At 42.5% G+C, this 26555-nt stretch overlaps 1 protein-coding gene across 1 annotated transcript; it reads left to right on the forward strand.

Annotated features, from left to right (window-relative positions):
* Window positions 1-1084: 1084 nt before the first annotated feature.
* On the forward strand, window positions 1085-26177 carry LOC114677633 (uncharacterized). Its single transcript, XM_077997667.1, has 5 exons — window positions 1085-1153; window positions 11343-11594; window positions 15872-15917; window positions 16295-16470; window positions 26085-26177. The coding sequence occupies exons 1-5, from the start codon at window positions 1085-1087 to the stop codon at window positions 26175-26177; spliced, it is 636 nt and encodes a 211-aa protein (XP_077853793.1).
* The last annotated feature ends 378 nt before the right edge of the window (window positions 26178-26555 follow it).

Below are 26555 nucleotides of genomic sequence, written 5' to 3' on the forward strand. Positions count from 1 at the left end.
AGCCCAGTCAATGTCCTACTCCCAGGACGTCTTCCTAGACTGCAGTCTACCACATAATTGGGCTGAGTTTATCACTGCTGTGTCCCCTCTCCAGTTTCTGGCAGCTCTGCTCTGTGTGGTCCAGCCCTATCCCTTCCCTACATGCTCACCTGCACTCATCTCCAGGCCTCCTCACCCTCAGACTCTGCCTCAGTGGGCTCTGGATGCTACAGCTGGGCCAGGAGTAGGTGGACACAGTGCTGCAGGCCCCGGCCAAGCATGTTGAGCTGCAGATAGGCCCCAGCACCTTGAGAGGGGGCAACTGTGGCGTCTGCTAGAAATCACTGGAGTAATGATCCATCCAGGTACCCAGCATGGAGGAGATGGTGCAGGGGGAGGCAGGTGAGCAGAACACGTAGAGGCCCAGTCTCTCCTTCCACCCTGTCCCCCAAGGGATGCCCCTGGGAAAAACTCAAACTTAGCTCAAGCCTAAATTCCTGTGTGTAGCCTATAGATCTCCTCTTCCCACGGACACTTCTCTTACCCCACCCCCATGGTCTCTATCTGTGATGTCAGGGTGTGTGTGCATGCGTGTGTGTATATGTGCGAGTGTGTGTGTGTATGTGCGTGCGTGCGTGTGTGTGTGCGTGCGTGCGTGTGTGAGCGTGTGCGTGTGTATGTGCGCGTGTGTGAGCGTGCACGTGTGTGTGTGCATGCGTGTGCGTGCGTGTGTGTGTGCGTGCGTGTGCACGCGTGTGTGTGTGTGGATGCTGAGAAGTAAGAGTTTGCCACGGGGATGGTCAGGCAAGATGGTGATTCAAGGTCGGGACTGTCTTCCTGGGGAAGACACAGGTGGACCCTTTCCCGAGCAGCTGAGCCTATGTCAATGCTCACACATGGGGCCCACGTGGGGTGCAGACAGTGCAGAGGAGACCCCCTGCACAGCACACGCTCAAGACACCGGTGGTTCCTCCAATATCTGTTCCCACCTGTCCTGTCCCCTGCAGCCAGAAAGTGGTGTCAGCCTCACTTAACCATACGGAATTGCAGGGAGTGGATAGTACCCTAAATGGTAATGTAGGCACTGTAACAATTAGAAGTGAACATGGACGTGGGCCAGGAAAAAACTCTGGATCTTCAGAATTATGCAGAGCACCGCACCCCTGCCTCTTGTGTAGAACGAATAAGTCCCAGGGAAAAAATTGTCTGGTTCAAGTTCACACACTGATTCAACGAAAAGCTGGTGTCTTGGTTAGGATTAGTTTTGCCTACACATAGCAGAAAACCCAGAATAACACCGCCACAGAGAAGAGAGGGAAAGAGCTTTTCCTTTCTCCCATGAAGGAGCTCTGGAGGTGGTCTCCGTGCTGCCCCTGGGTGGCCCCCCAAGGCACTCAGCCGGCATGACATCTTTCTCCCCCACCATCTTCGTAGCTGGTTTCCATCCTGAAGCCTGTCTCAGGGCCCACGGAGACTGCTTTTCAGAGGAAAAGGAGGAGGAAAGAAGGACAAAGGGGCCGCACAGCTGTGTCAGTTCCACCTAAGCACCCTCCCCAAAGACCCTCTCAGTCCTTCTGCTCACAGCTAATCAGCTTGAACTTTGTCCGGTCCCTCTTAGCTGCAGGAGAAGTTAGGAATAATAGATGTCTAGTTTGTCTGGCAAATTGTTTTCCTAATAAAACTGAGTCTCTGTTTTGAAGAAAAAGACAGGAATGAAAACCGCATGTAACGAGCAGGGCCCTCTCCCTACCCTAAACTCCAAGCTGAAGGAGGCAGGAGGGACGGACTTCTCCTTGGGTGCACTGGGCATCCCTTCACCTACCGCAGCCTTTCTTTTCTTGGTGATTGTTCATTCTCAGAGAGCGGCCAAAAGCCGGGGTTCCAAACGGGGACATTGGAATGGGAAACCTGCTTTCAATTCCTCAGCAGAATGATAAGAACCTCTGTGTCATCTTTCATCTGTCTGCGCATTGGAAGAAGGTCTGAGAAAATCCTCTTTTATATCCTAAATGGGTGGGCAGAGGGGGAGGATTGTGGAGACTTTTGGGCAAGTAGCACGTTCCTAAACCGGGTCACGATTGAATCTCTGTAAGTGAACGAAGTGGAATGCTTTGACCTCACCGTGTTGGCCCCCGGGACACCTTGACCTCTATTGTGAGTGTTACGGCAAAAATAGTCCACCCAAAACAAAACTAATAATGGTGGTGAAAACTTCACATGGTAAAATGTATCACTGACAAAGAACGGATGAGAAAAAATATTGTACAATATTATATATTGTACCTATATATATTAGGTACAAGTTTTATAAATTAAAAAGCATTTTGACATGTATTATTTGACCCCGGGCACATGAAAAAGTAGAACGAATGATTCCTAAAAAAACTTAAAAAGAGAGAATATATAGTCAGTAAATTATGTGGGCAAATCGCTTACATAAAACTTAATTGATCCTGATAACAATTTCAGTTTCCTAAACTATAAAAAATCAAATTTTAGTAAATTAAAAATAAAAGTGAATAAACGACATTGGTTTACTTTCTATAGGTTAAAAAATCACTGAGTTAAAATATCTTACCGAAGTTTGCTCTCAACAAAATTTTAAATTGTTGATAATAATTTTTTTTTTTTTTTTTTTGAGACGGAGTTTCGCTCTTGTTGCTCAGGCTAGAGTGCAATGGCACGATCTTGGCTCACTGAAACCTCCACCTCCCGGATTCAAGCGATTCTCCTGCCCTAGCCTCCCGAGTAGCTGGGATTACAGGCATGTGCCACTAGGCCAGGCTAATTTTGTATTTTTAGCAGAGACAGGGTTTCACCATGTTGGTCAGGCTGGTCTTGAACTCATGGCCTCAGGTGATCCGCCCACCTCAGCCTCCCCAAGTGCTGGGATTACAGGCATGAGCCACACACCCGGCCTGTGTTGATAATAATTCTGATTTCAAAGGTTATTGAGCACAGAATAAAAATATTTTGAGAGATCGAAGTTCTCTGAGGTAAAGTGGCGGGGTCAGAACAGCAGGGTCAAATGGAAGGCAGCTCTTGCAAGGCCAAATGGATTTTTGTCATTTTAAATGTGACACAGATATAATAACTATGTAAGTTAATCCCACAATGAAATTTTTAAGCAGCTTTATCAGTGAGATGATGGTAATAGCCAAATAACCCTTCATATTCCGAGGGTGTAACACTGTATTTCACTGCCCCCTGGCTATATTGGTTGTGCACTCAGTTTGGGGAGGCAGTTCTCCCTGTGGTCACTCAGGAACCCTGAATTCTTTCACCTAGTGCCTTCACCATCCCTGGGACTTCAACCCCATAGAAAAAGAAGCAGCATGAAGAAATACCCTTGGGGGGATTTTATGGGCCTAGACCGGCAGTGGCTCCCATGAGTCCCACTCCCCTTCCATTGACAAGAAGTGGTCACATGACTACACAACACAAGGGAGTCTGGGAAATGTGGTACAGCTGTTTGTGCAGAGGAGGGGAGAATGGATTTTGCTGGACAACTAGAGTTCTCTGCAACAGTGAGTAACTCATTTAGATTAATTGTGTTTCTTGTTTTATTTTGTTTTAAGACAAGGTCTTGCTCTATTAACCAGGCTGAAGTGTAGAGATGTAATCATGGCTAACTGCAGCTTGGACTTCCCGGGATTAAGTTATCTTCCCACCTTAGCCTCCTGAGTAGCTGGGACCACAGGCATGTGCCACCACACCCAGATACTTTCTTAACTTTTTGTAGAGATAGGATTTCACCGTGTTGCCCAGGCTGGGCCCCAGCTCCTGGGCTCAAGCAATCCTTCCGCCAATCTGACCTCCCAGAGTTCTGGGATTACAAACATGAGCCCCCATGCCTGACCAACTGTGATTCTCAAATCTTTGTTGAGTGTCTACTGTATGCTAGGTCCTGAGCTAGGAGCTGAACAGAGGGCTGCACCATAGCCTGAGAGAAGCTCACAGTCTACAGAAGGAGATCGGACATGGTATGAAGTGCCTGCTATCCTAAGAAGGATAAAGTGAAAGTGCTAGAAGGCTGGTGAATTATTCCAGCATAGGAAACTGCCTGAAGATGACAGCAACTGAGCTCCACTTTTGCAGAGAAATCAGATTTGGCTGGTAGAGGGAGACAGCACGGGGAGCTACAGAAGCATGAAATTTTTTTTTTTTTCTTTTTTGAGACGGAGTTTTGCTCTTGTTGCCCAGGCTGGAGTGCAATGGCGCGATCTCGGCTCACTGCAACCTCCACCTCCCGGGTTCAAGTGATTCTTCTGCCTCAGCCTCCCGAGTAGCTGGGATTACAGGCATGTGCCACCACGCCCAGCTAATTTTGCATTTTTAGTAGAGACAGGGTTTCTTCATGTTGCTCAGGCTGGTCTCGAACTCCCTACCTCAGGTGATCCATCCGCCTTGGCCTCCCAAAGTGCTGAGATTACAGGCGTGAGCCACCGTGCCTGGCCCAGAAGCATGCAATTTATGTACAAGTTATAGTAAGGTACGCTAGACAGCAATTAAAATCAGATTTTCAAAAACATTAAATGGCACGAATAAGTGTTCATATTAAGTGAAAAAGTAACTGTGAATACAGGATCTCCCACTGTTTATGAAAAAAATCTCTGTATCTAAATTAGATGAAAATATACAACTGTTTTGAGTGATAGTTTTCATTTCTCTGAGATGTTTTATTTTTATAATATCAGCCTGGCACGGTGGCTCACGCCTATAATCCTGGCTACTCGGGAGGCTGAAGCAGGAGAATAGCTTGAACCCAGGCGGCAGAAGTTACAGTGAGCCGAGATCGTGCCGCTGCACTCTAGCCTGGGCAGCAGAGTGAGGCTTCGTCTCAAAATAAATAAATAAATAAATAAATAAATAAATAAATAAATAAATAAAATAAATCAGAAGGATTCCATCAATATACTTTGATTTAGTTTTCTATTATCTTTAAAGCAGACATACATAGCTGTGATGTAAACCAGTTACTCTCAACACTGCCCCACCCCTCATCCTGCTAAGGTGGTGAGACTGCAAACTTGTCTCCATTTTCTGCTCTAGAATCCAAAGCCTCATTCAGCTGCTCAATAAAAATACTCCCTGAAATGGTGTACTGGGGAGAGACCTATTTTTTCATAACGTGCAATGACAAAACAAAGACTTCCACTAGGAGGCACCCCCAAAGCATTGACTCTTACACAATTTGTTTTGGATCTAATCAGAATTCTTAGACGACACCTCACTTTTAATGTGATCTTTTGGAGACAAAGTTACGGAGCCCTGCAGCACTCATGCCATTTTCTCATATGGCCACCAGAGGGCAGTGTGTGACTGCTTTTGACGAGGATACTGCCTGTTTCAGTAGTTGTTCTAGCCGGCCTTCTTCAGAATGTGTTCATGACCTTAGGGAATTTCTTTTTCTTTTTTGTTTTTTGACACAGGGTCTCGCTCTGTCACTCAGGCTGGAGTGTATGGCATGATCGTAGCCTACTGTAACCTCAAACTCCTGGCCTCGAGCAATCCCCATCCCCGCACGGCCCTTTGCCTCCCTAGTAACTAGGACTGCAGGTGCGCACCACTACACCTAGCTAGCTTTTTTTTTTTTTTTTTGAGACAGAGTTTCGCTCTTTTTGCCCAGGCTGGAGTGCAATGGCGCGATCTCGGCTCAACGCAACATCTGCCTCCTGGGTTCAAGAGATTATCCTGCCTCAGCCTTCCGAGTAGCTGGGATTACAGGCATGCGCCACCATGCCTGGCTAATTTTGTATTTTTAGTAGAGACGGGGTTTCTCCATGTTGGTCAGACTGGTCTTGAACTCCCGACCTCAGACGATCCACCTGCCTCGGCCTCCCAAAGTGCTGGGATTACAGGCGTGAGCCACCGTGCCCGGCCTCTAGCTAGCTTTTAAAATTTTTTGGAGAGAGAGTCTTGCTATGTTGCTCAGGCTGGTCTTGAACTCCTGGCCTCAAGTGATTCTCCAGCCTTAGCCTCCCAAAGCACTAGGATCACATACAGGTGTGAGCCACTGCATCTGAGAATGTCTTCAATAAACATTTATTTTTTTATATCTCTATTATCATTTGGAAGCTAGTGAAAATTCCCCATAAGGAACAAATATAAGATAATCCTCTGACTGGAAATGTATCTTGAAACACAGGCAGCCAGGGACAGTTGTGTCTAACCCCAGGATCTGAGTCCAGATCTGCCGCTCCCTTCTCCATCCATCCATTCTAAAAACCTCTGTCTCTACAAAATATATTTTGACAATTGGATGTAATGTACTAGAGATGCTTTCCAATCACAGCACCCCCTTCTTTGTGATATGAATCTTTTGGTAACAAGGGGTCTTCCTCATAAGGGAGTAGAATATGAAATAAATGAAGACCAAATAAAGGAAATTGGCAGGAGGTCTCAGTGGAAGTCTGTCCAGAGGGGAAATCTCATGTTAGCATAGCAAAAATCCATTATACTTCCAACACAGTGAGTTTCCATTTTCCCTCTAAGAGTTTGCTAAAATCCTTTATATTCTACAAACATCGATTTATAACTAAAGTAGTTATAATAATTTTAAGAAAGAGTTAAAGTTACTATTTTAATCACCAGATGCTCCAGCTTCGACAGTTCATCCCTCAGTATTCTATCATAATCATTGGTCAGCCTCTCAAGATAGTAATTTGAGAGGAGTGATTCTACATCTTGGTTCCAACCATACTGGAGGTTCTTAGCCCAGTACCTGGCCAAGCAGAGGTGCCTTAGAATACCCAGGGAATGAACTTGAGACACAAGATCTGACAGGTTGGAGAAGTGCATTTGACACTGGGACTCGTCTAGAAGAGCTCGGATATGAGGTCACCGTAAACAAGCTACTTGATAACCTGACAAGCTCTTTAAACCTGATCGTCCTTCCACAGCAGCCCCCAGCTTGGACCTACCTGGCCCCAGGTATTTCCCAGAATCACCCCCTGCTTTGACTTCTCTTGCTCACTGTGGCCTCCCTTGTGTCCTGGTGGGTGGTTCTTCACTCTATGTCTCTGAGGACACCTCTGACACCCTTGGGTAGCCTAATGAATCTCGCTTTTCTGGCCGACCTGCCATCACCTGCCGCTGGTTCTACACTCGACTTTGATTGCTGTATCATCCACACTCCAGTTAGAAGACAATCCCAGCATGCTGAGCCCGGGAGCCCACGCTAACCAAAGTAACCCCCAACCCCATCTCTTCCAACATCCCCATTAGGGATTGGAGATTCAAATGTCTACAAATATGTTGGGAAGAAAAGGGACCTCACGCCATCTTGCCTGGAAAATGATTCCCTGTTTCAGATAAGTTGCTACACAATTGTGTGATTTATTTGTTGTCCTCCACGGAATAAGAGAACTTGGCATAAACAAATATATTTTCAATGTCCTAATACAAATAACAAAGAATATCTTAACAATGTGAATATTTCTTTTCCTTATTTTGTTTATAATGTTATTAAAAAATGGAACTTAAAGTAAAGCTATATCTGCTTTCTAGGGATGGCTAGAACGGCAACGTTCTGTTACTTGTTTGTTTGCTTTTACAAATACTTTTTAGTTCAGTAGGAACCGTAGAATTCGATGGGTCACATCCTTGCATTTTGCAGGTGAGGCAGCTAAGGCCCAGAGAGGGTGTGTCTTCCCCAATGCTCATGGTCACCAATCCCTTCACCTACCTGGAGAAAATAAACAGGATCTTATTACACCTAGCATCTCCAGATTCTAGGCCAGTGCCTTTAAATAGTAGGCATCCGGTAAATCAAATTAATTGGATTATAACTTAACTTGGAGGTCTTGCCTTCCCTGTCCTGTCTGCCCCTGAGTGCCTGGTGCTGGCTTTGACCCTAACTAGATATTAAACAGGAGGAGTGGTATAGGGTAGAGTTCGGAACAACGCATTTTCCTTTAGTGTATAAAAATTCTATGATTTCCAAATGTATAAAAAACTTTGATTTAAACTACTTCTCTCCCTGAGATCAAAGCTATATATATGTAGCTTTGTTATGTGTGTGTGTGTGATATATATGGCTTTGTTTTATTTACGTATCTTCTCAGCCCATTTGGGTAAGGGATGGGGAAGAGCTATTTGTGATGAGAAAATAATAACGCTATTGAATTAATTCTGTGACTTGTGTTTTTCACAGTTTTACACGTCTGGAATTGACAATGTCTGAAAAATACTGGTGTCTCCATGGACTTGTGGTGCAGTTACCATTGCCTGTGGATATGTGACTTTGGTTGTTATTACTGGACACCTGCCTGGATTATGGCAACCACTTGATGTCTGAGTCAACAAAGTATGGACACAATTAAAGAAGTCAATGTTCTGGTTGTCTGAAAGCATCTTTGACACCTGATAAAATCAAGACAGGCCCAGCAGTAAAACTTGCAGACTTAGTATAATTCAAGAAGAAAATTCCAGCAACTAAACTGTGGCATGGTTTTAAGAGCTGCTGCATCCCCAAGGTTCTGCAGAGCATCCAGTATTTAGAAAACCCAAATGAACACCACTGACTGTGAAAAGATGGACACTGAATACCAAAAAGATTTGAAAATACCTAAGCATTTTATTTCGCTTATATTTTCTCTTTTACACATGCATAAAAGGAACATATATTTTAAAATCCATGTGTAAAGACTCCATAAGCTCTGTGTATACACTAAATGTGTAATGATTTTGATGACTAAAAAGCATTAGGTTTTGTAAACCTAAAACTGTTATAATATAGTTTTTTTTTTTTTTTTAAAGAAGCATTGGGTAATAGTACAATTGAATAAATGTTTCTTTTTTAGTAGTACATAAAGTAATGTTTTTACAGTTGAGGATGACTCAGATGCAATGAAATATGGGTATTTCATGCTTGACTCTGAGTCATTTTGCTACTATAATTAATAGACAATAAGTTCCCCAAACAAGTGACAGCAAAATTTTTTTTTTTGTTTTTTGACGGAATCTCACTCTGTCGAACAGGCTGGAATGCAGTGGGAGGATCTCAGCTCACTGCAACCTCCTCCTCCTGGGTTCAAGTGATTCTCCTGCCTCAGTCTCCTGAGTAGCTGAGACTGCAAGTGTGCACCACCACGCCCGGCTAATTTTTGCATTTTTAGTAGAGACAGAGTTTCAGCATGTTGGCCAGGCTGATCTCAAACTGCTGACCTCAGGTGATCCACCTGCCTCGGCCTCCCAAAGTGCTGGGATTACAGGTGTGAGTTACCACACCCGGCCTGATAACAACTTTTAAAGTTTAACTTTATATTAATGGTTTTAGGAAAAAAAAATCTGACTCCTTACTTATTTTTGCACCAAATGAAAAAAGTCATAATAAAAGTAAAACTACGAGGTTATAAACTGTTCTGTGACCCAATAATAAGTGAGTATGTGTCTGTGTTAATGACTTTCCATACTCAGAAGTCACATTGCATATTTGTTTACCGTAAAGAAGGTAGATCTCGGCCAGGCACGGTGGCTCACACCCGTAATCCCAGCACTTTGGGAGACCGACATGGGTGGATCACCTGAGGTTGGGAGTTCAAGGCCTGCCTGACAAGCATGGTGAAACCCCGTCTGTATTAAAAATATGAAAATTAGCTGGGCATGGCGGTGCATGCCTGTAGTCCCAGCTACTCAGGAGGCTGAGGCAGGAGAATCGTTTGAACCTGGGCGGCGGAGGTTGCGGTGAGCCAGGATCCCGCCATTGCACTCCAACCTGGGCAACAAGAGCAAAACTCCATCTCAAAAGAAAAAAAAAAAAAAACAAAGAAGAAGGCAGAAGATCACATGTGTCCTTAGGCTGAATTTTGAAAATTTACCTAGTTTAGTGAGATAAAAGGTATTTTGACATGATTCACTTGCCTTTTAGCATACTTGGGATGTAAATGAAGAGGAACTTTGATAATTCCAGTTTTCTAAATATAAAATGTGTTCTCCATAGATGACTTTGCTAAGATGAGGGTATTCCTGTTCGTCTGCATAGGCGTGATCTGCAATTTATAATGGCATCTACATTCATAATATTAATATAATTTTTCATCAAGATCGGAAGAGTGTGACTTTTGTGATAATGTAAAATGGTAAAAAGCTGCACGTCTGAAGTGCATCAGAGTATCTGGTTTGCTGCTGTGTATTTCACCATTACTCAGCGTGTGGGTGACTGCTGGCTGCTCTGCTCATTAGGGAGGCTTGCTTTTCAAATAGCCTTTGGAAAACTGACAAGTGATGACATATGCTTATATTTATCTTTAGATCCACAATTTAGTGATTGTTATTTGTAAAAACCCCTTTTCATGGTCATCTATTCAGCAAATATTTATTGTGTATTCACTGCAAGTCATGCAGTACGTTACAATTACCTTACAAACAACATAGCTAACTAAATCAATATTTATGTTAGAATTAAAGGTATCAAGCCTTAGAAAAAGCTAATTTAGTTATCATAAGAGAAGCTGTGACCAATATGTTTGACATCTATACATACAGATAAAATATTATTGCTCGCACAAGGGTGATGTGATAAGTGGTCAAATTCCCATTATCAAAATTCTTATCCAGTAGTTTCCTAGGTTGCTTAAAATGTTCCCCTTTAGTCTTATTTTATTTTTAGTTTTTGGTAATTTTTGGCAAGGTTTTTTAACCAGCAGTTTATGGAAATCTATGTTCCACAATCCTAGAGAATTCATCACTAGATCTGCAATATGAAAAATATTAAAGGGAATTTTTCAAAGTGGAAGATTTTTAAAAAATTAATAGTTGAGGGTGCAGAAATGTAGGAAGGAATGAAGAGGAGCACAAAATTTTATATATACTACCTATACATATACACTCTGAATTAACATCTACTTTTAAAAAATAACAATTATAATAATAGCTAGTCAAGTGAAAACGTGTAGAAGTAAAACATGGAAATAATTGTGAAAAGGGCAGTAGTATGATAAACGGATTCAATGAGTGAAGATTCCGGATCGCTTCTCCAAGCTACACTATAAGTGGGTCTTTTGTTTAAGCGACAGTATTAAGTCAAAGATAAACGCTGAATCTGTAGGGCAACCACCAATCAAATTAAAATAATTATGTATATTTATGTACACATTATGGAAATAAATGAATAAATGTTTATTCATACACATAACTAAAAGGGTGAAAAGTGGAATTCTAAAAAAAAAAAACAAAACAAAAACCAAAAGAGAGGAAGCAAATCTCAAGTGTCCTGTCATTACCAAACAATAATTATATGATTATTAGAGAGATTTGACGTATTGAAAAGGGTCACAGAGGAGAAAATGGACTGATTTAAACTTATCTCGAAAACAGGCGCGGTCACAGCGGAGCGCTGACATCAGCCTCCCGCGGCCCAGGCGGCTGCGCCCCCGCGAATCCCCGGCCGGAGCAGCTGCCGGGCGCCGTGCGGGTGGCGGAGCGGCCGCCCCGCGGTGGAGGAGCGTGTCCAGCGCAGCCCGGATTCGGAGCAGGGCCGCAGCCTGGCGGTCCTTGCCCGCGGCGACAGTGACATCTGCGTGGACTCACCCTTTAACACCCGCGACGTCCCGGGGACCGGCCCGGGTCGGCGGTGGCCGCAGGGCTGTGAGGACGGCGACGAGGTCCCGCAGGTGGGCGAGTCGCAGGGCCGCCAGGGGGCGGTGTGTCGGTCCGTCTGTCCCGCGCCGGGCCGCCCCCAGCCGGTTCCCTGTTCCCTTCCCAGCCCGGCACCCTCCGGACCCCTGGTCCCGGAGCCAAGCGCCCTTTTCCTTCTCCCGTCCCCATCCGGTCCCCCGACGGGGCGCGTGGAATTGCCTGGGTTGTATTTTCTTATTCAAGAAAGGCAAGTGCAACTTTTTAACCTTTACTATGTTTATATAAAAATTAATAAATTTTTAAATTATGTTTAAGGTAGGGAGAGTAATATAATGAAATGAACCTGATGAACCCACCATTTTCCTTCAGGCATCAACAACATTTTACCAATCTTGTTTCATCTCTCTCCTCAAATGTATTGTTTGTTTTATTTTTCCCAGAATATTTTAAAGCAAAACCAAGACATTATGCCATTCTTCCCCCACATTTTCTTGTAGTATTCTCTAACTGATAATTACCTAAGCTAGGCAGGACTATAGATGCTATTTTTAATTTATGTAAAATTTTTATTAAAATAGTGAGTCATATGCTCAGAAGTTATGCAACTGAATGTAAAATGTGTCATATATTTATGTATCATAATTTTTATAATTTTGGCTACACATTTTTATCAAATGTATTATTTATATTTTGAACTCATTCTGTAATCCTATTTCTACCTACGTTTCCAAATCTTACAAATGGGCACATTTTCTCTTTTATTGAGCTCTAATCTCTTTTTCCGGTCAAGAGCATTAGAGTATTGGTTTAAGCTTCAAGATTTCAAGTCATATCGCCTCAAGTAAATCCTTCCTCTGCAGCCGTTTGAAATTTGTCAAGTAATAGCACTTTCCAGAACAAAACCAGACACAAAAGAAAACACATTCTATGATTCTATTTATTTGAAGTCCAATAACAGGCAAAAGTCATTAGATGTTCTGGGGATTAAGAGAGTGATGGTTTTTATGTCAACTTCATTAGGCTGTAGTCTCAGCTGATCATTCAAACGCTGTGTTGCTATGAAGGTATTCTGTAGATGTGATTGACATCTACAGTTAACTTGAAATAAATAAGATTATCCTCTATAATCTGGTTGGGCCATTCCAATCAGTTGAAAGGCTTTAAAAAGAATTGAAGTTTCCCTGAGGAAGAAGAAATCTCATCTCTGGATTGTCAGCTCCTACCCCAGAGTTCCAGCCTGACCTCCTGACGCCTGCCCTGTGGATTTCAGACTTGCCCAGGAACCCTCACAACTCCTTGCTGTATATGTATGTTGCTAGTTCTGTGTCCCAAGAGGAGCTTGACTGATACAGGTGAGGAAGTGAAGAGGCCCAGGGGAAATTTCTTGAGTGACAGAAGGGTTCTATAATTTCTTCCAGAAGTGGCTACAAAGATTATAGAACAGGCTGGGTGCTGTTACAGGCTCATACCCGTAATCCCGGCACTTTAAGACGCCAAGGCAGGAGGATCGCTTGAGCCCATTAATTGGAGACCAGCCTAGGTAACATGGTGAAACTCTGTTCTACAAAAAATACAAAAATTAGCCAGGCATGGCGGCAGGCACCTGTAGACCCACCTACTTGGGAGGTGGGGTGATCATTTGAGCCCAGTAGTTTGAGGCTGCAATGAACCGTGAACCATGATTGCACCACCGCAATCCAGCTGGGACAACAGAGCAAGACCCTACCTCAAAAAAAAAGGAACGGTTGTAAAACAATTTCAGGATTTAGTTTCATCATCTGTATTAGAACAAAAAACCTCCCTACCACTAATCATACTCAAAAATTAATTTGATATGAACCATAGGCCCAAATATGAAAGTTACATTATAAAGTTTTGAGGAGGAGAATTTGGAGAATATCTTTGTTTACAATAAAGAAAACTGGACACATGATTCAAATAGACCTTCCACAAAGGGAAGTATACAGGTGGCCATTCCACAGGGACACAGTACTCAACATAATTAATCACGAGGGAAACAAATGGAAACCACAACAAAGTGCCAACACGCAATACTGAACAGGGCTAAAATTAAAAATACGAACACTACCAAGTGTCAGTGGGGATGCAAAGCAAGACCGCTCATGTTGCTAGTGAGAGGATAAAATGGTATAATCACTTTGGCAGTTTCTTATAAAAGTAAACACGTTCCTGACCTATAGTTCAGCAATTCCAGCTCTCAGTATTTACCCAAGAGAAATAAAACACATGTCTGCAAAGAGACCTTTACCGGAATGTTCATCACCATTTTATTCACAGCGGCTCCAAACTGGTAACAGCACACACATCCATCAACACGAACATGCAGTATATTTGTCCAATAGAATACTCCTCAGCAATGAAAGACAAACCATGGAGAAAGCAACAGAATTGATGAATCTGAAAAATATCTTGTTCTGCAGAAGAAGTCAGACACTAAAGCTGAAGTGTGATTTCCCCTCCCACCATTGGATTGTCTTTGTCTTTGTCAGGAAATGGTTCATGGATAAGTGTGGATCTACTGCAGGATTCTGTTCTGTTGCTTTGATCTCTGTGTCTGTTCTTATGTCAGTACCACGCTGTCTTGATTCTGTAGTTTTCTAGTAAGTCTTGAAAGTAATGTGATCCTCTAACCATGTTCATCTAAAGGTTATTTTGACGGTTCTGTTTCTTTCAGTGATACATTTTTAATTACTCTAAGTGTTGTCACGTTTTACTTAGATTCTAAACTTAGTCGCTGAAGTTGTAATTCATATTTTTAATAAATAACTTATATACCTTTAGTTTCTAGCATGGTAGTAGGCATAAATTAAATGTTGATTTCCATATCTTTTTTTTCTACTCTGCCCTTCCACAAAATCTTAGACTTGCATAGGAAAAAAACAGCCTTTCCTTTTGTGGGTTACATTGAGTTATAATTTAACTTCGAGAAAAGAAGGGAACTAAAATGAGCAGTAGAGAGAATTTCACTATAAATGTTAAGTTTCCCAGTAGTCATTTTAAAAATCTTTATGACTATAGGATTCCATAATTCATATCAACAATTTCTTATTTGGCCAACTTTGTAACCAAATTTTCAACAGGTGTTCACGTACCTTTGCCTTCTCAAACAAGCTAGCTAACTCCAAATGCCATGGGGAATTAAAGTCCTAGACCTGGCTGAGCACCCAGGCCACCTGGAGATTGTTTTACCATCTGTCAGGCTTCACTTCGGACCTCTGTATCCTCTGTATCTGTTTTTTTTTTTTTTTTTTTTGGAAACAGAGTTTTGCTCTTGTAGCCCAGGCTGGAGTGCAGTGGCACGATCTTGGCTCACTGCAACCTCCGCCTCCCGGATTCAAGCGATTCTTCTGCCTCAGCCTCCCGAGTAGCTGGGATTACAGGCACCGCCACCCCCCCTGGCTAATTTTTTGTATTTTAGTAGAGACGGGGTTTTGCCATATTGGGCAGGTTGGTCTCAAACTCCTGACCTCAGGTGATCTGCCCGCCTCGGCCTCCCAAAGTTCTGGGATTACAGGCATGAGCCACCATGCCCGGCCCTATATCTCTATTTTTTAAGGACCTTAGTAATCCAGGTACATTCAGACTTTGAGGAACCAGAGCCTGGAATTGCCTGGCCTTAAAGACTCAGCTCATGGGACATTGAGGAGAAGCTGGCAGTGCCCAGCAGAGCCGACCAACAAGTCCCATAAAGGAAAGAAAGGCTTTGAAGATCCTTACTCCTGAATGGTGTCCCACCCATCCTTAAGTCAGCTTTGAAACTAGGGATGCAATATGCCGAATCAACCTTACTCGAGAGCGGCTTTCTGAAGCTGGCATAAGTATCAGACAAAGGGCTGCTTTCCTGCCCTGCCACTGTCCCCTGGCTCCCCGAGAGCTCCTCAGTCACTCTTTCCATCTGCAGAGGCCCCAGGAGGCAATCAGCACAACAGCCTTGCCCCGTCCTTCAATCCTCCTTGGATTTGCTCCTGTTATTCCTTCTCCCTGAAATCTCTACCTCCCCACTCCATCACCGCCTGTCAGATTATTTCCATGAATACCTGATTTAAATGGCATTTCCTCCCTAAGCCATTGTGACCGTCTAGGTCTGGATTTTCCAGTCATGTTCGGACTCCGTGCATTCGGTTCCACTGTCATGCTTTGAGGAAAGCTCATGTGTGCTGAAGTTTTGGTTTTCACTCTGTTTGCTGCTCTCAGCGTCTTCACTTGGAGTTCATAGTTCCCTCCTCCATGCCCTCTGACACTTTGGCTATGTCTCTGTGTTGATGATAATTCCTGGCCTCTTCTCTTTAAGAAGCATCTGGGATGGCCCTCCGGCTCTGAAGCTGTCTTGAGGACAGGTATTGATTTTTATTCCCTGTACGTTCTCCTGGCATTCACCCCAGAGAGGAGTGTGATATTATTCCACAAATAACTTCAACCTCCAAAACTACTAATGCCCTCACTGTTTCACTTTACATTTAGCCATGTGGAGAAATCTAAGTAGGAATTGTTTTTATAGCGGTACGCTCTAATGTTAGCACTGGCTGTGGGTTGAATTGCATCCCCACCATTCATATGTTGAAGTCCTAACCCCCAGTACTTCAGAATGTGACCTTATTTGGAGACAGGGTTGATGCAGATGCAGATGTAATGAGTTAGGTTAGGACGTGATCCTAATGGGATAGAAAGAGCAGGGTGGGCTCTTAATCTAATGTAACTTGTGTCTTTACAAAAGGAGAAATTTGGACACTGAGACACAAAAAGGGAGAACTCCATGTGGACGGGAAGGCAGAGATTCAAATGATGCAGCTACAAGCCATGGAATGCCAGAGATTCCCAGGAAACCCCCAGATGCTGGGAAAGAGGCATGGAGCGGTGTCTCCCTCACAGCCCCCAGAAGGAACCAACACTGCAGACAGCTTGATCTCAGCCTTCTGTCCTCCAGACTGGGAGACAATAAATTTCTGGTTTTCAAGCCATCCAGTTTGTGGTATTTTGTTCTGGAAGCCCCAACAAACTAACAATGGACTTGACCAATGGACACCTTTGCACCTTCCTATCTATAGCTGTAGACCTTTAGTGTTATAATCTGGAATCTCTAAGAATAATTTGTGTGTTCTTTAGCTTGTCCTTCTTAGGGAGATAAGCAAATTCACAACTTAGTTCTTTCTTTTTTTTTCTTTCTTTGATTTTTTTTTAACCAATATGGTTAATCAACTATAGATTGTTCTTCTTTTATGTCTTATCAAAGTTTTTGTGCCTGATAAACATTTACTTATCCTTCAAGACCAAGTGTTTGAAATAAAATTCAGTGTGGCTACACATATCAGAGGCTTTAAAATAAGAATTATTTACACACAGAAGAGTTTGTTTCTCTCTCATATGTAAGTCTCAATGTAAGTAATCCATGAAATCCTTGTAACCCACGTTCTTTCTACCCTACCGGTCTATCATCACTAGGACACTCATTCTCATGATTCAGTGTGGCAACCAGTGCTCCAGGCATCACATCTGCATTTCAAAGAGCATAATGTAGAAAATAACCAAGAAGAAAAGAACACATTATATGAAGCATCTATCTTTTTTTTTCTTTTTCTTTTTTTTTTTTTTGAGACGGAGTCTCCCTCTCTTGCCCAGGCTGGAGTGCGGTGGTGTGATCTCGGCTCACTGCAACCTCCGCCTCCCAGGTTCAAGCGATTCTCTTGCCACAGCCTCCCGAGTAGCTGGGACTACAGGCATGTGCCAAGTAATTTTTTTGTATTCTTAGTAGACACAGGGTTTCACCACATTACCCAGGATGGTCTCCATCTCTTGACCTCGTGATCTGCCCATCTCAGCTCCCAAAGTGCTGGGATTATAGGCATGAGCCATGGCACCCAACTGAACCATCTATCTTTTAAGGAAGAATCCCAGTAGCTACCACATGATGCTTCTGCTCATATCCTAGAATTAGCCACTTAGCTAGAATTTTATCACACGATCATACGCGTGACACACAATGAAGGCTGGGAAAGGTCATGCCGTGTTTGTTCTGAGCCATTATCCTCCCAGATAAAATAAAACATTTTATTACTGTGGAAGAAGACAGTGGTGAGTGAGAGAAAACAACTTATCTCAGCCACATCTAGTTAAGATTTACTCTTGGGAAATAATTTATTTTATAAATTATTGATATTAGTGATATTCTATATTACCCAGCCCAACATCTGTATTAGTTACTTGAATGCTAGTTACTAAAACCAGGAGGTCCACAAATTTCAGTGTCCTAATGTAATACATATTTACTGTTGATTCACATGATAATCCAAGTATAGATTTCTTGTTGACAGGCAGCTTTCTTCCTCAATGCAATTCAGAGACAAAAGTTTCTTCCATTTCGGCCAACAGGCAGGGGAAGAGGGCATGAACAGGCCACATTTCAAAGTCACAACCTGGAAGCGAACATATCACTTCCACTCACATCTCATTGGCTAGAACTCAGTCATCTGGCCACAGCCAATGCAAGACGTCCAGGAAGAAGAGGAAAATAATTTATCTAAACAAGGAGCTAAGCCTGACACAATATTTATCTCTCTTGGAGGAAATGGTAGCATATATGGGTCACCTGCTCAAATAGCAATGTTGCTTGGGCCTTAACCCAGAAAGCAGCACCTTCACCTCTCTATGAGAACTGGAAGTATGCTGAAATCAAAGATAGTAGTGGGAAATTGGATGCTTGAAGAAAAATGTTAAAATTTATCTAAAAATGAACCACTTGCAATCATAAAAATAAATTATACTGCTAAGATGGGAGAGGGAGAGAATATTGACATTCTTTGATGCTTTCTTTGAGTATGAAAAATTCGCTAGTCATTGATATAATGAGTTGTTTTTATTTTTTCCTTTTAAGGGATTTGTCCATTTTATTTAAACGTCAACATTTATTGACATAAAATTATATAGAAGAGCAGTAGAGACTGGGGTAACTAGGATTTATGTTCAGAAGTGGGTGCACACCTTCTGCCAGGCCAGTAGTGTAGGGAATTGAGACCATCTAGTCAGTAGTTGGGCTGGATTCAAATTCCTCCAGGGCGGGCTATTTACTGTGACCTCCTGCTTAGCGTGGCGCCTGTGGTGCTGGCAGGTTTTCCTGTGTCAATTCTTCATGCTTAGCAGCTGGCATCATGGAAGGGGTCTTGTGCCATGCTCAGGGCCCTCCCGCAGCAGCTGTGTAACTGATGGATTATTTGTGTTGAGATCTCCTACAAACAGTCACACTCCCGTTGTCTTCTCCATCTGATTACATTTGTGGAAATCTACTGTTCATCTCCATGACTCATCTGGCTTCTAATGTAGCCAAAGAAGCAAGGAAAATGAGCAACAGTGCGAATTCCTAACCTGCCTGTCTTGAGGGTTTGATGACACTGCTCACCTCTCCTATCTCCTCCATGGATGACGTGTTGCCTTTGGTTTACTCTCAAGGACAGGGTAATTCCAGGAAACTCTACTTGGGCCTTTCTTCCCTAGTAACGAAAATTCCTGGGTTCAGGAAACCAGTGTGGGGATTCCGCCAGTGGCTAAAAAATTCCTATCCCACTAGTTGATAAATACATCCGTTCTGGAATGGGGAGTAACCACAGGAGGACGCCATGGTCTCACTGAACAATCTTAACCTTGGGCCAAGGCAGCTTCTCTCCCCAGAACTCCAAAGCCCCTTCTTCAACTGATGGGCCACACAGCATTTCTGATGTTGGGGACTCAAAATCTACTCTGAACATGTAGACAAAATTCTCTAGAAACCTCATGTAGATATTTTCCTTCTTCCAGAGTGTGGTCACAGCAGTAATTACCTTTGACTTTGGGGACATTTGGGGAAGCTGAGGGAAAAGATATATGATACATACCAGAGACTACATTGCAGCCTTGAAGGGCTCCAATCTCTCCTTCAGTCTAGGAGCTCAGAGTCATTACTGGCTTATGTCTCATAACTACATTAGAGACAATGGGTCCTCACTGTAGCAACAATCATATCTAGATTTCTTTTTTCTTGGTAGGCTGCCCATCAATTTCATTTCTCAGGACCCCTCGATCAATTACCCCTCACCACATATCCCTGTGGGTCATTCTCTAATTCCCATCCTGCCTGCATGGCATACTATGTGACTGCATGCACCTTGTCTCTGATGCCCGAGCCACCTGACCCAGCCACTCTTCACTGTCCCCTACCATCATTGGCAGCAATAGAGGATGGCCAAGCACAGAGCTCTTCGAGGATGCTGGTGCCTCCTTTGCCAATGCACTTTTTAAATACTTTGATGAAGTGAGTGAGCTCTGCTTTCTCCCAGCAGGCAAGATTAGGGATGGCTGAGCAGACTGAACATCATAGTTCCATCCCACCGTGCCTGTCTTTATCCATTCTGATTCCTTCCTCCCTCCCTCAGCAGTATGGCAAGGACATCCGAGGATTCTGACCTCATTATCTGGAAGTCCTCATAGGGCCCAGAGTACCAACACCATTAGCAGGTGGTCTGTCCAATACTTTAAACCCAAATCCATAGTGGGATCTCTCATGTCAATGAATTCAGTCCAATCAAGACCTTTATTTTGCTCCTTGGTCCACCACCTTGGACCCACTCCCGCTCCTGCTGCCCAGGCTTTTGCCAGCATGGAACTGCAAAGTCCCATAAGCTTTCAGCATATAGTCATCTCCTCCAAGGCAGTCCTGGCAATGCTCTCTCCTGGCTAATGACCTATCTTTAGATCTGCCTTTTATTATGGGTTCCTAACTGTACAGCGAAGCAAGGTCAAGCAATTTCTTCACTGTACAGACCACCTCCTCCCCAAGCAAAAGGTGGATGTGAAGGACCAAACAGAAGTTATTTGTACATCAGACTAACAATGTATTTTTACAAATAAATGAGAAAAATCTTTTCAGGGCAATGGATACATGTATATTACCTTAATGGCAGTGATGATTTTATGGATATATACATGTGCCCAGACTTGTGAAATTGTAATCTTTAATTGGATGATGTTCATTGTAATATCAATTATACTTCAAAAAACTGTAAGGAAATTTACAGACTAACATACCTAGGAAACTGAGCACAGTGTCCTTATCAATATGAAATATTAAACAAACAATTTATATTTCATAAAATGTTACAAAGTCATAATGAGGAATTCTGGTAGGCTAAAATAATTATATATAAAAGTATATTAAGATTCTTGAAATACAGAAAGGATAATTTAATTTTTTATTGACATTCTTAAACTCCAAATTTAAAATACTATCAGAGTGAAAAAAATTAAAGTGAAACGTAAAAATATCAAGAAAGGCAGAAGGTCCTTGAAATCAACAATGAGAAGACCTAGTAAGTGAAAGACCACCAGAGGGCAATGCAGGACTGCTTAGGACAATGACATTGCTCTCCCCCCCAATTTTTTAATTAAAATTTTATTTGACAACAATTAGCAACTCAAATTGTAATTAAAATACCATCTGCTACATATTTAGGCAAACACCCAGAAACCCACTTTATATTCTATTAGTATATGAATTAATTGTGACACTATTCTTAAAAAAAAACAGAAAATAATGAACTCATTGCAAATATAACACTAATAATTTTAACTCCTTAGTTCTCTCATTGCATCATTTCAATACTTCTATAAGCTAGCATTCAGAACAAGTTTTATTATTTTAGAGAATTTTAAAAGAAATATTTACTTGCTGTTATTATTTGGTAAAATTTGGAAAATAATGTAAATTCCCTATAAGAAACAAATATAATTATCCCCTAATTGGAAGATGTATCTCCTTATGCATGCAAATGTATACGATTATTAATAAATGAATGAATGAATGAGTGAAGTTGGATTTTAACCAAACAAGCTATAAAAACCCCAAATGATGAAACAACTAAATGTAAGAGCTAAAACTAAAAGTCTTAGAAAAAAATATAGGGGTAAATATTTATGACCTTGGATTTTGCATTAGTTTCTTAATGTGTCCCACAAAGCACTAGCAGTAAAAGAAAAAAACAGATAAATAGGACAGCATCAAAATTAAAAACGTTTGTACATCAAAGCACACTGTCAAGAGAGTGAAGAGACCACTCACAGAATGGCAGGAAATATTGGCAAGTGATAAATTTGACAAGAACCTTGTACCCAGAAAATATAAAGAAGTCTTCCAGCTCAAGTACAGAAACCCAAACAATTGAACCAAAAATGGGCAATAGACTTGAACAGACATTTCTCCAAAGAAGATATACGAATGGTAAGCAAGTGCATAAAAGGTGATCAACATTAGATGTTAGGGAGATGAAAAGGAAACCAACAATGAGATACCACTTCACACCCACTAGGATGACTATAATTAAACAGTAAGAACAAAACATAAAATAGCAACTGTTGATATCTGTGGCCATCCGCACACCTGACCCTCATTGAAATATAAATGCAGGAGACAGAGCTAGACTTGAATGCTCCCAAAATTGCTTTTTAGCAGTGCTTCATAAGGGAGTTCCGAAACAAAGGAGTCTAAATAAAATGCAGGAGATACAACCAAAACCTAAAGAAGACCCTTCAGAATTTCTGGTAGGGCTTTTTAAAATGTGCAGGCAATACACTGATATAGATTCAGAGGCCCCTGAGAACTTAAAAATGGTAAATATAAACTATATTAGCCAAAGAGCTCTGGATATTCAGAAGAAACTACAGAAAACAGAGGAGACCCTGGGGATGTTGATGTCTCAAATGGTTGACATTGTTTTAAAGATTTTCAGTAGCAGAATCAAGTCCAGAAAGTGAAACAGTAAGCTGCCTTGCTGGCAGTGGCACTGACCGAGGAAATGACCCACGGTCCACAAGTCGGAAGACTGCAATTAAACATAGGTGGCCCCCCATCCCAGAATCCAAACCACATAAGACACCTCATAATGGGACCCCACCAATATGCCTACTGTAAACAAGAGGGCCATTGGAAGACAGAATGCCCCAACCAAAATAAGACTCTTGAAGAAGATAGGCATCAGTCAATGCACCAAATGCCTGAGATCACCAGTAGTGATGAGGAATGATGAAACCTGGGCACTACTTCTGACTCTACTGATCCCATTAAGATTTTCCACATGCAACCCTGAGTGACCATGATGATAGGAAATCATCTTCTGGATTTTCTGATTGATACTGGGGCTACCTATTCGGTTCATAGTATTAGACTTTACAAGTTATCTGAAAACAATGCTAATAGCTAGAATCCCTGGAGAAACCTTGAAAAAGTCATTTCTCTAATCTTTAGATCACCAAGTGGGCAAATCACACCTAAAACATGGTTTTTAAATATATGCTTGAGTGCCCTGTCTCACTGCTAGGATGAGACCTACTAACCAAGCTGAATGCTAGTATCTTTTGCACCCAGAGGGAGGTACATTAAAGTGCCACCAGAACAAGCATCAGCCTCCAGGTGGTGCTGCTGCAAGTCAAGGAATCCCCAGTGGAGGTCCCTGAAGACATCTTGTAAGACTGGATATGCAGGTGGATTGGAGGGTGTGATGGGCAAAGAGAACAACACCTATGCATGTTAAAGTTCTTCCTGCATTGAGAGTTACAAACTTGAGACGGTATCCACTGAAGGAAAGTTATTATTCCACTTATAAGTTAGATATTCCACTTTTCCTTCCTTCCTTCCTTCCTTCCTTCCTTCCTTCCTTCGTTCCTTCCTTCCTTCCTCCCTTCCTTCCTCTCTTTCTCTCTCTCTCTTCCTCCCTTCCTCTCTTTCTCTCTTCCTCTCTTCTTCTCTTTCTCTCTCTCTTTCTCTCTTTCTTTCTTTCTCTCTCTCTTTCTCTCCCTTTCTTCCTTCCTTCCTTCCTTCCTTTCTTTCTTTCTTTCTTTCTTTCTTTCTTTCTTTCTTTCTTTCTTTCTTTCTCTCTCTCTCTTTCTTTCTTTATCTTTCTTTTCTTTCAATATGGGGTCTCACTATGTTTCCTCAGCCATTGAAGAAACACAGTGACTGGTCTGCAACTCCTGGCCTCAAGTGATCCTCCTGCCTCAGCCTCCTAAACTGCTAAAATTATAAGTGTGAGCCACCCCACCAAGCCTCTCCTTTCTTAACTGCCTTTCTTGAATGGGACCTCATCTGCCCATGCTGGTTCCCATATCACACCCTAATTTTGTTAGTACAAAAGCAGGCACACAAGACTATTGAGGTATGCAGGACTTAACAGCCATTAATTAGATTGTAGAAGATATCCACCTACTGGAGCCTAACCCTTATGCTTTAGTTACTATTCTGTCTAGAGACTTAAGCTGGTTTACTCTTGTGGACCTTAAGGATGCATTTTTTATTTTTATTTTTTGCACATCTCTAAGCTCCAACTCTCAGGACATTTTGCTTTTACATGGGAAGTTCCTGAGACTAGGATCAAACAACATTGTTGGACTGTTCTCTCTCAAAGTTTTAAGAATTCTCCCACCACTTCTGATGAAATCTTAACCAGAGATATAAGGATATCTAATTAAAAGAAGGGTCACATCCTAGTTGCCAGCAAGGATGAAGAAGCCTCAGGCCAGAACACAATTTGGAACTTAAATTTTCTAGCTGAATAGGGCTACTAAAGTCTGCAAGAAAAAGGCCCAGATTTCCCCAGACTTCTGTTAAATACTTAAAATTTGAATTGTCACAAAGGTAGAGGAGTTTATACCTTGATCCAAAAGAGGCACTGGTGAAGGTAGCAGTACCTACTACCAGGAAACGATTGCATGGATTCCTAGGTATGACAGGGTTTTTCATATCTGCATGCCCAATTTTGAACTGATAGCTAGGCCCCTTCAGAAAGCTTTTAAAGGAAGAGACAATGAGCCTCTCAATTGGACTCATGAACACCATAAGCCCTTCCAAGTTATTAAATAAAAATGACAGACTCATTCATTGTTCCTGCTCTAGGTCTTCCAAACATTAGAATGCCTTTTGACCTGTTTGTCCATTAAAGGCAGGGGATTAACTTTGAGACATTAACCCCAAATCTAGGTAATGTGAGAAGATCCAATGCCTGTTTGTCAAAGCAGCTGGACGTAAGGGCTGAGGGATGGCCCATATGCCTGAGGGTGGTAGCAGCCACCTGTGATTTACTACAAGAAGCAGAAAAGGTCATCTTGGATCAGCCCACTGCTGTATACACTCCCCACTGTGTACTTCCTCTATCAGAACCAAAAGGAGGATATTGACTTACTTTTGGAAGGTTAGGCAAGGACCAAGCCATATTAGACACCCAATCAGGACCTGCACTAATGATAAAAGGGGTACAACCCAGAGGCTCTGGACTCAGAAAAGACAGATAAATTGAATGTACTTTGTTGAGAGCCACCCAGAATTTCAGGGATTTTGTTGGTATTTATGGATGCTTTCACTTGGATGGATGGAAGTATTTCCCCATCAGTTGGAAAAGGCTTCTGAGATTGTAACTGCTCTATTAAAAGAAATAGTTCCCCAATTTGGGCTACCCATATCTATTCAAAGAGACAGTAGAAGAGCCTTTATAACAAAAATAACTCAAGAAGTCTCTGGTGCATAGACATTCATTGGAAATTAAACGCTTCTTGGCAACCACAATCTACTGGCAAGACAGAAAAGATGAATCATGCTCTTAAAAAGACTGTAGCTAAAATTTGTCAGGAGACTAATTTACCTCAGGGATGAGGTCTTACCCATCGCTCTGCTTCAGATGAGAGTGGCCCCTAGAAGCAAACTCTAATTGAGCCCCTCTTAACTGTTACATAGGAGACACTTCCTATGCTCAAAGGATAGACTGGGGGACCTGGAGGGAAGCTGAACTAAAGAATTAGATGCTGTCAGGTGTGTTCCATCACTGGAAGTCTCTCTCACTGCTATACATGAGTTCACTTCTAGCAGGTTAATATTGCCCACAGATGTTCCTCTGCACCACCTCTGTCCTGGAGACTGGGTTTTATTAAAGTCCTAGAAGAATGAACATCTGGAAGATCAGCTTTGTCCTTGTTGGATCAGGCCTTATGAGGTGCTAATGGTGACCTGTTCTTCAGTCAAATTGAAAGGAGTCAAGCTGTGAATCCATCATACCCAAGTTATGCTGGTCCTAGTACAGTCTTTGGATTCACAGCACCTTGTATGCAGAAACACCTCCAGGAATGGAAACCACATGGTAGAACACCATAGCCAAGATCATCCAAACATCAGTTGGCAGTAGGCAGTACAAACCAGATACTGACTCCTCCAAATGGACCAATAAAGCTGGTCCGACTTCACATTGGTGTTTAAGAGATCACCCGCCTAAAGATAAGCAATGAACTACTCTCGGGTTCTTGCTTTACTTCTTGGTTTACTTGCTTGTCTTCTAATTCTCCACCTGCTCATGACTTACTGTGTGTTGCCTGATCGCTTTCTCTGCAAACAGTGCTAACAGGTCTTTCCTTAAGTAACCAAACATTATCGCTTTCTTTTGTTGTTGTTGTTGTTGCATCTTCTCATTGATCATAATCTTCAGGGCCCTCTTTGGCTGTTTCAGGCCCCTAGTGTGGAGTCTTCTCTGTGTCCACTCCCACCTGAGCCAGTGCCTGCCCCTGTTGGTAGCATGAGGCTGCTGCCCCTCATGGAATGAGATGGAGTAGAGGGCCTGTTGACCAGCTCCATGTAGATCTCCTGCCTCGAGTTCAATAAAGGCAGTGCTTGCCTAGTAGCCAGTAGAAAGCACTAGAGCTTTGCCTGGCCATTGTTGGACCGGTTCTGCTCCCTGACTGCACACATATCCTTGTGTCACAGACATCCACCTTGGAAGGAGAGGAGATGGGAGTCTGAGGGCCCAGGATTGACATGGGGGCAGATAGGAGCCTCCCCAGCACTCCCTGCCATCCTGATATGGGGAAGAACATGACAAGAACCACCGGAGTTACAATCACCACCAACATGCTCTTGCCAGGATGGGCCCTCCCCTCAGGTTTCCTGTCCCCCACACTCAGGTGGAGGGTGTGGGGCTGCC

The sequence above is a fragment of the Macaca mulatta genome, chromosome 1 (assembly GCF_049350105.2).
Source record: "Macaca mulatta isolate MMU2019108-1 chromosome 1, T2T-MMU8v2.0, whole genome shotgun sequence".
Classification (NCBI taxonomy): Eukaryota; Metazoa; Chordata; class Mammalia; order Primates; family Cercopithecidae; genus Macaca; species Macaca mulatta.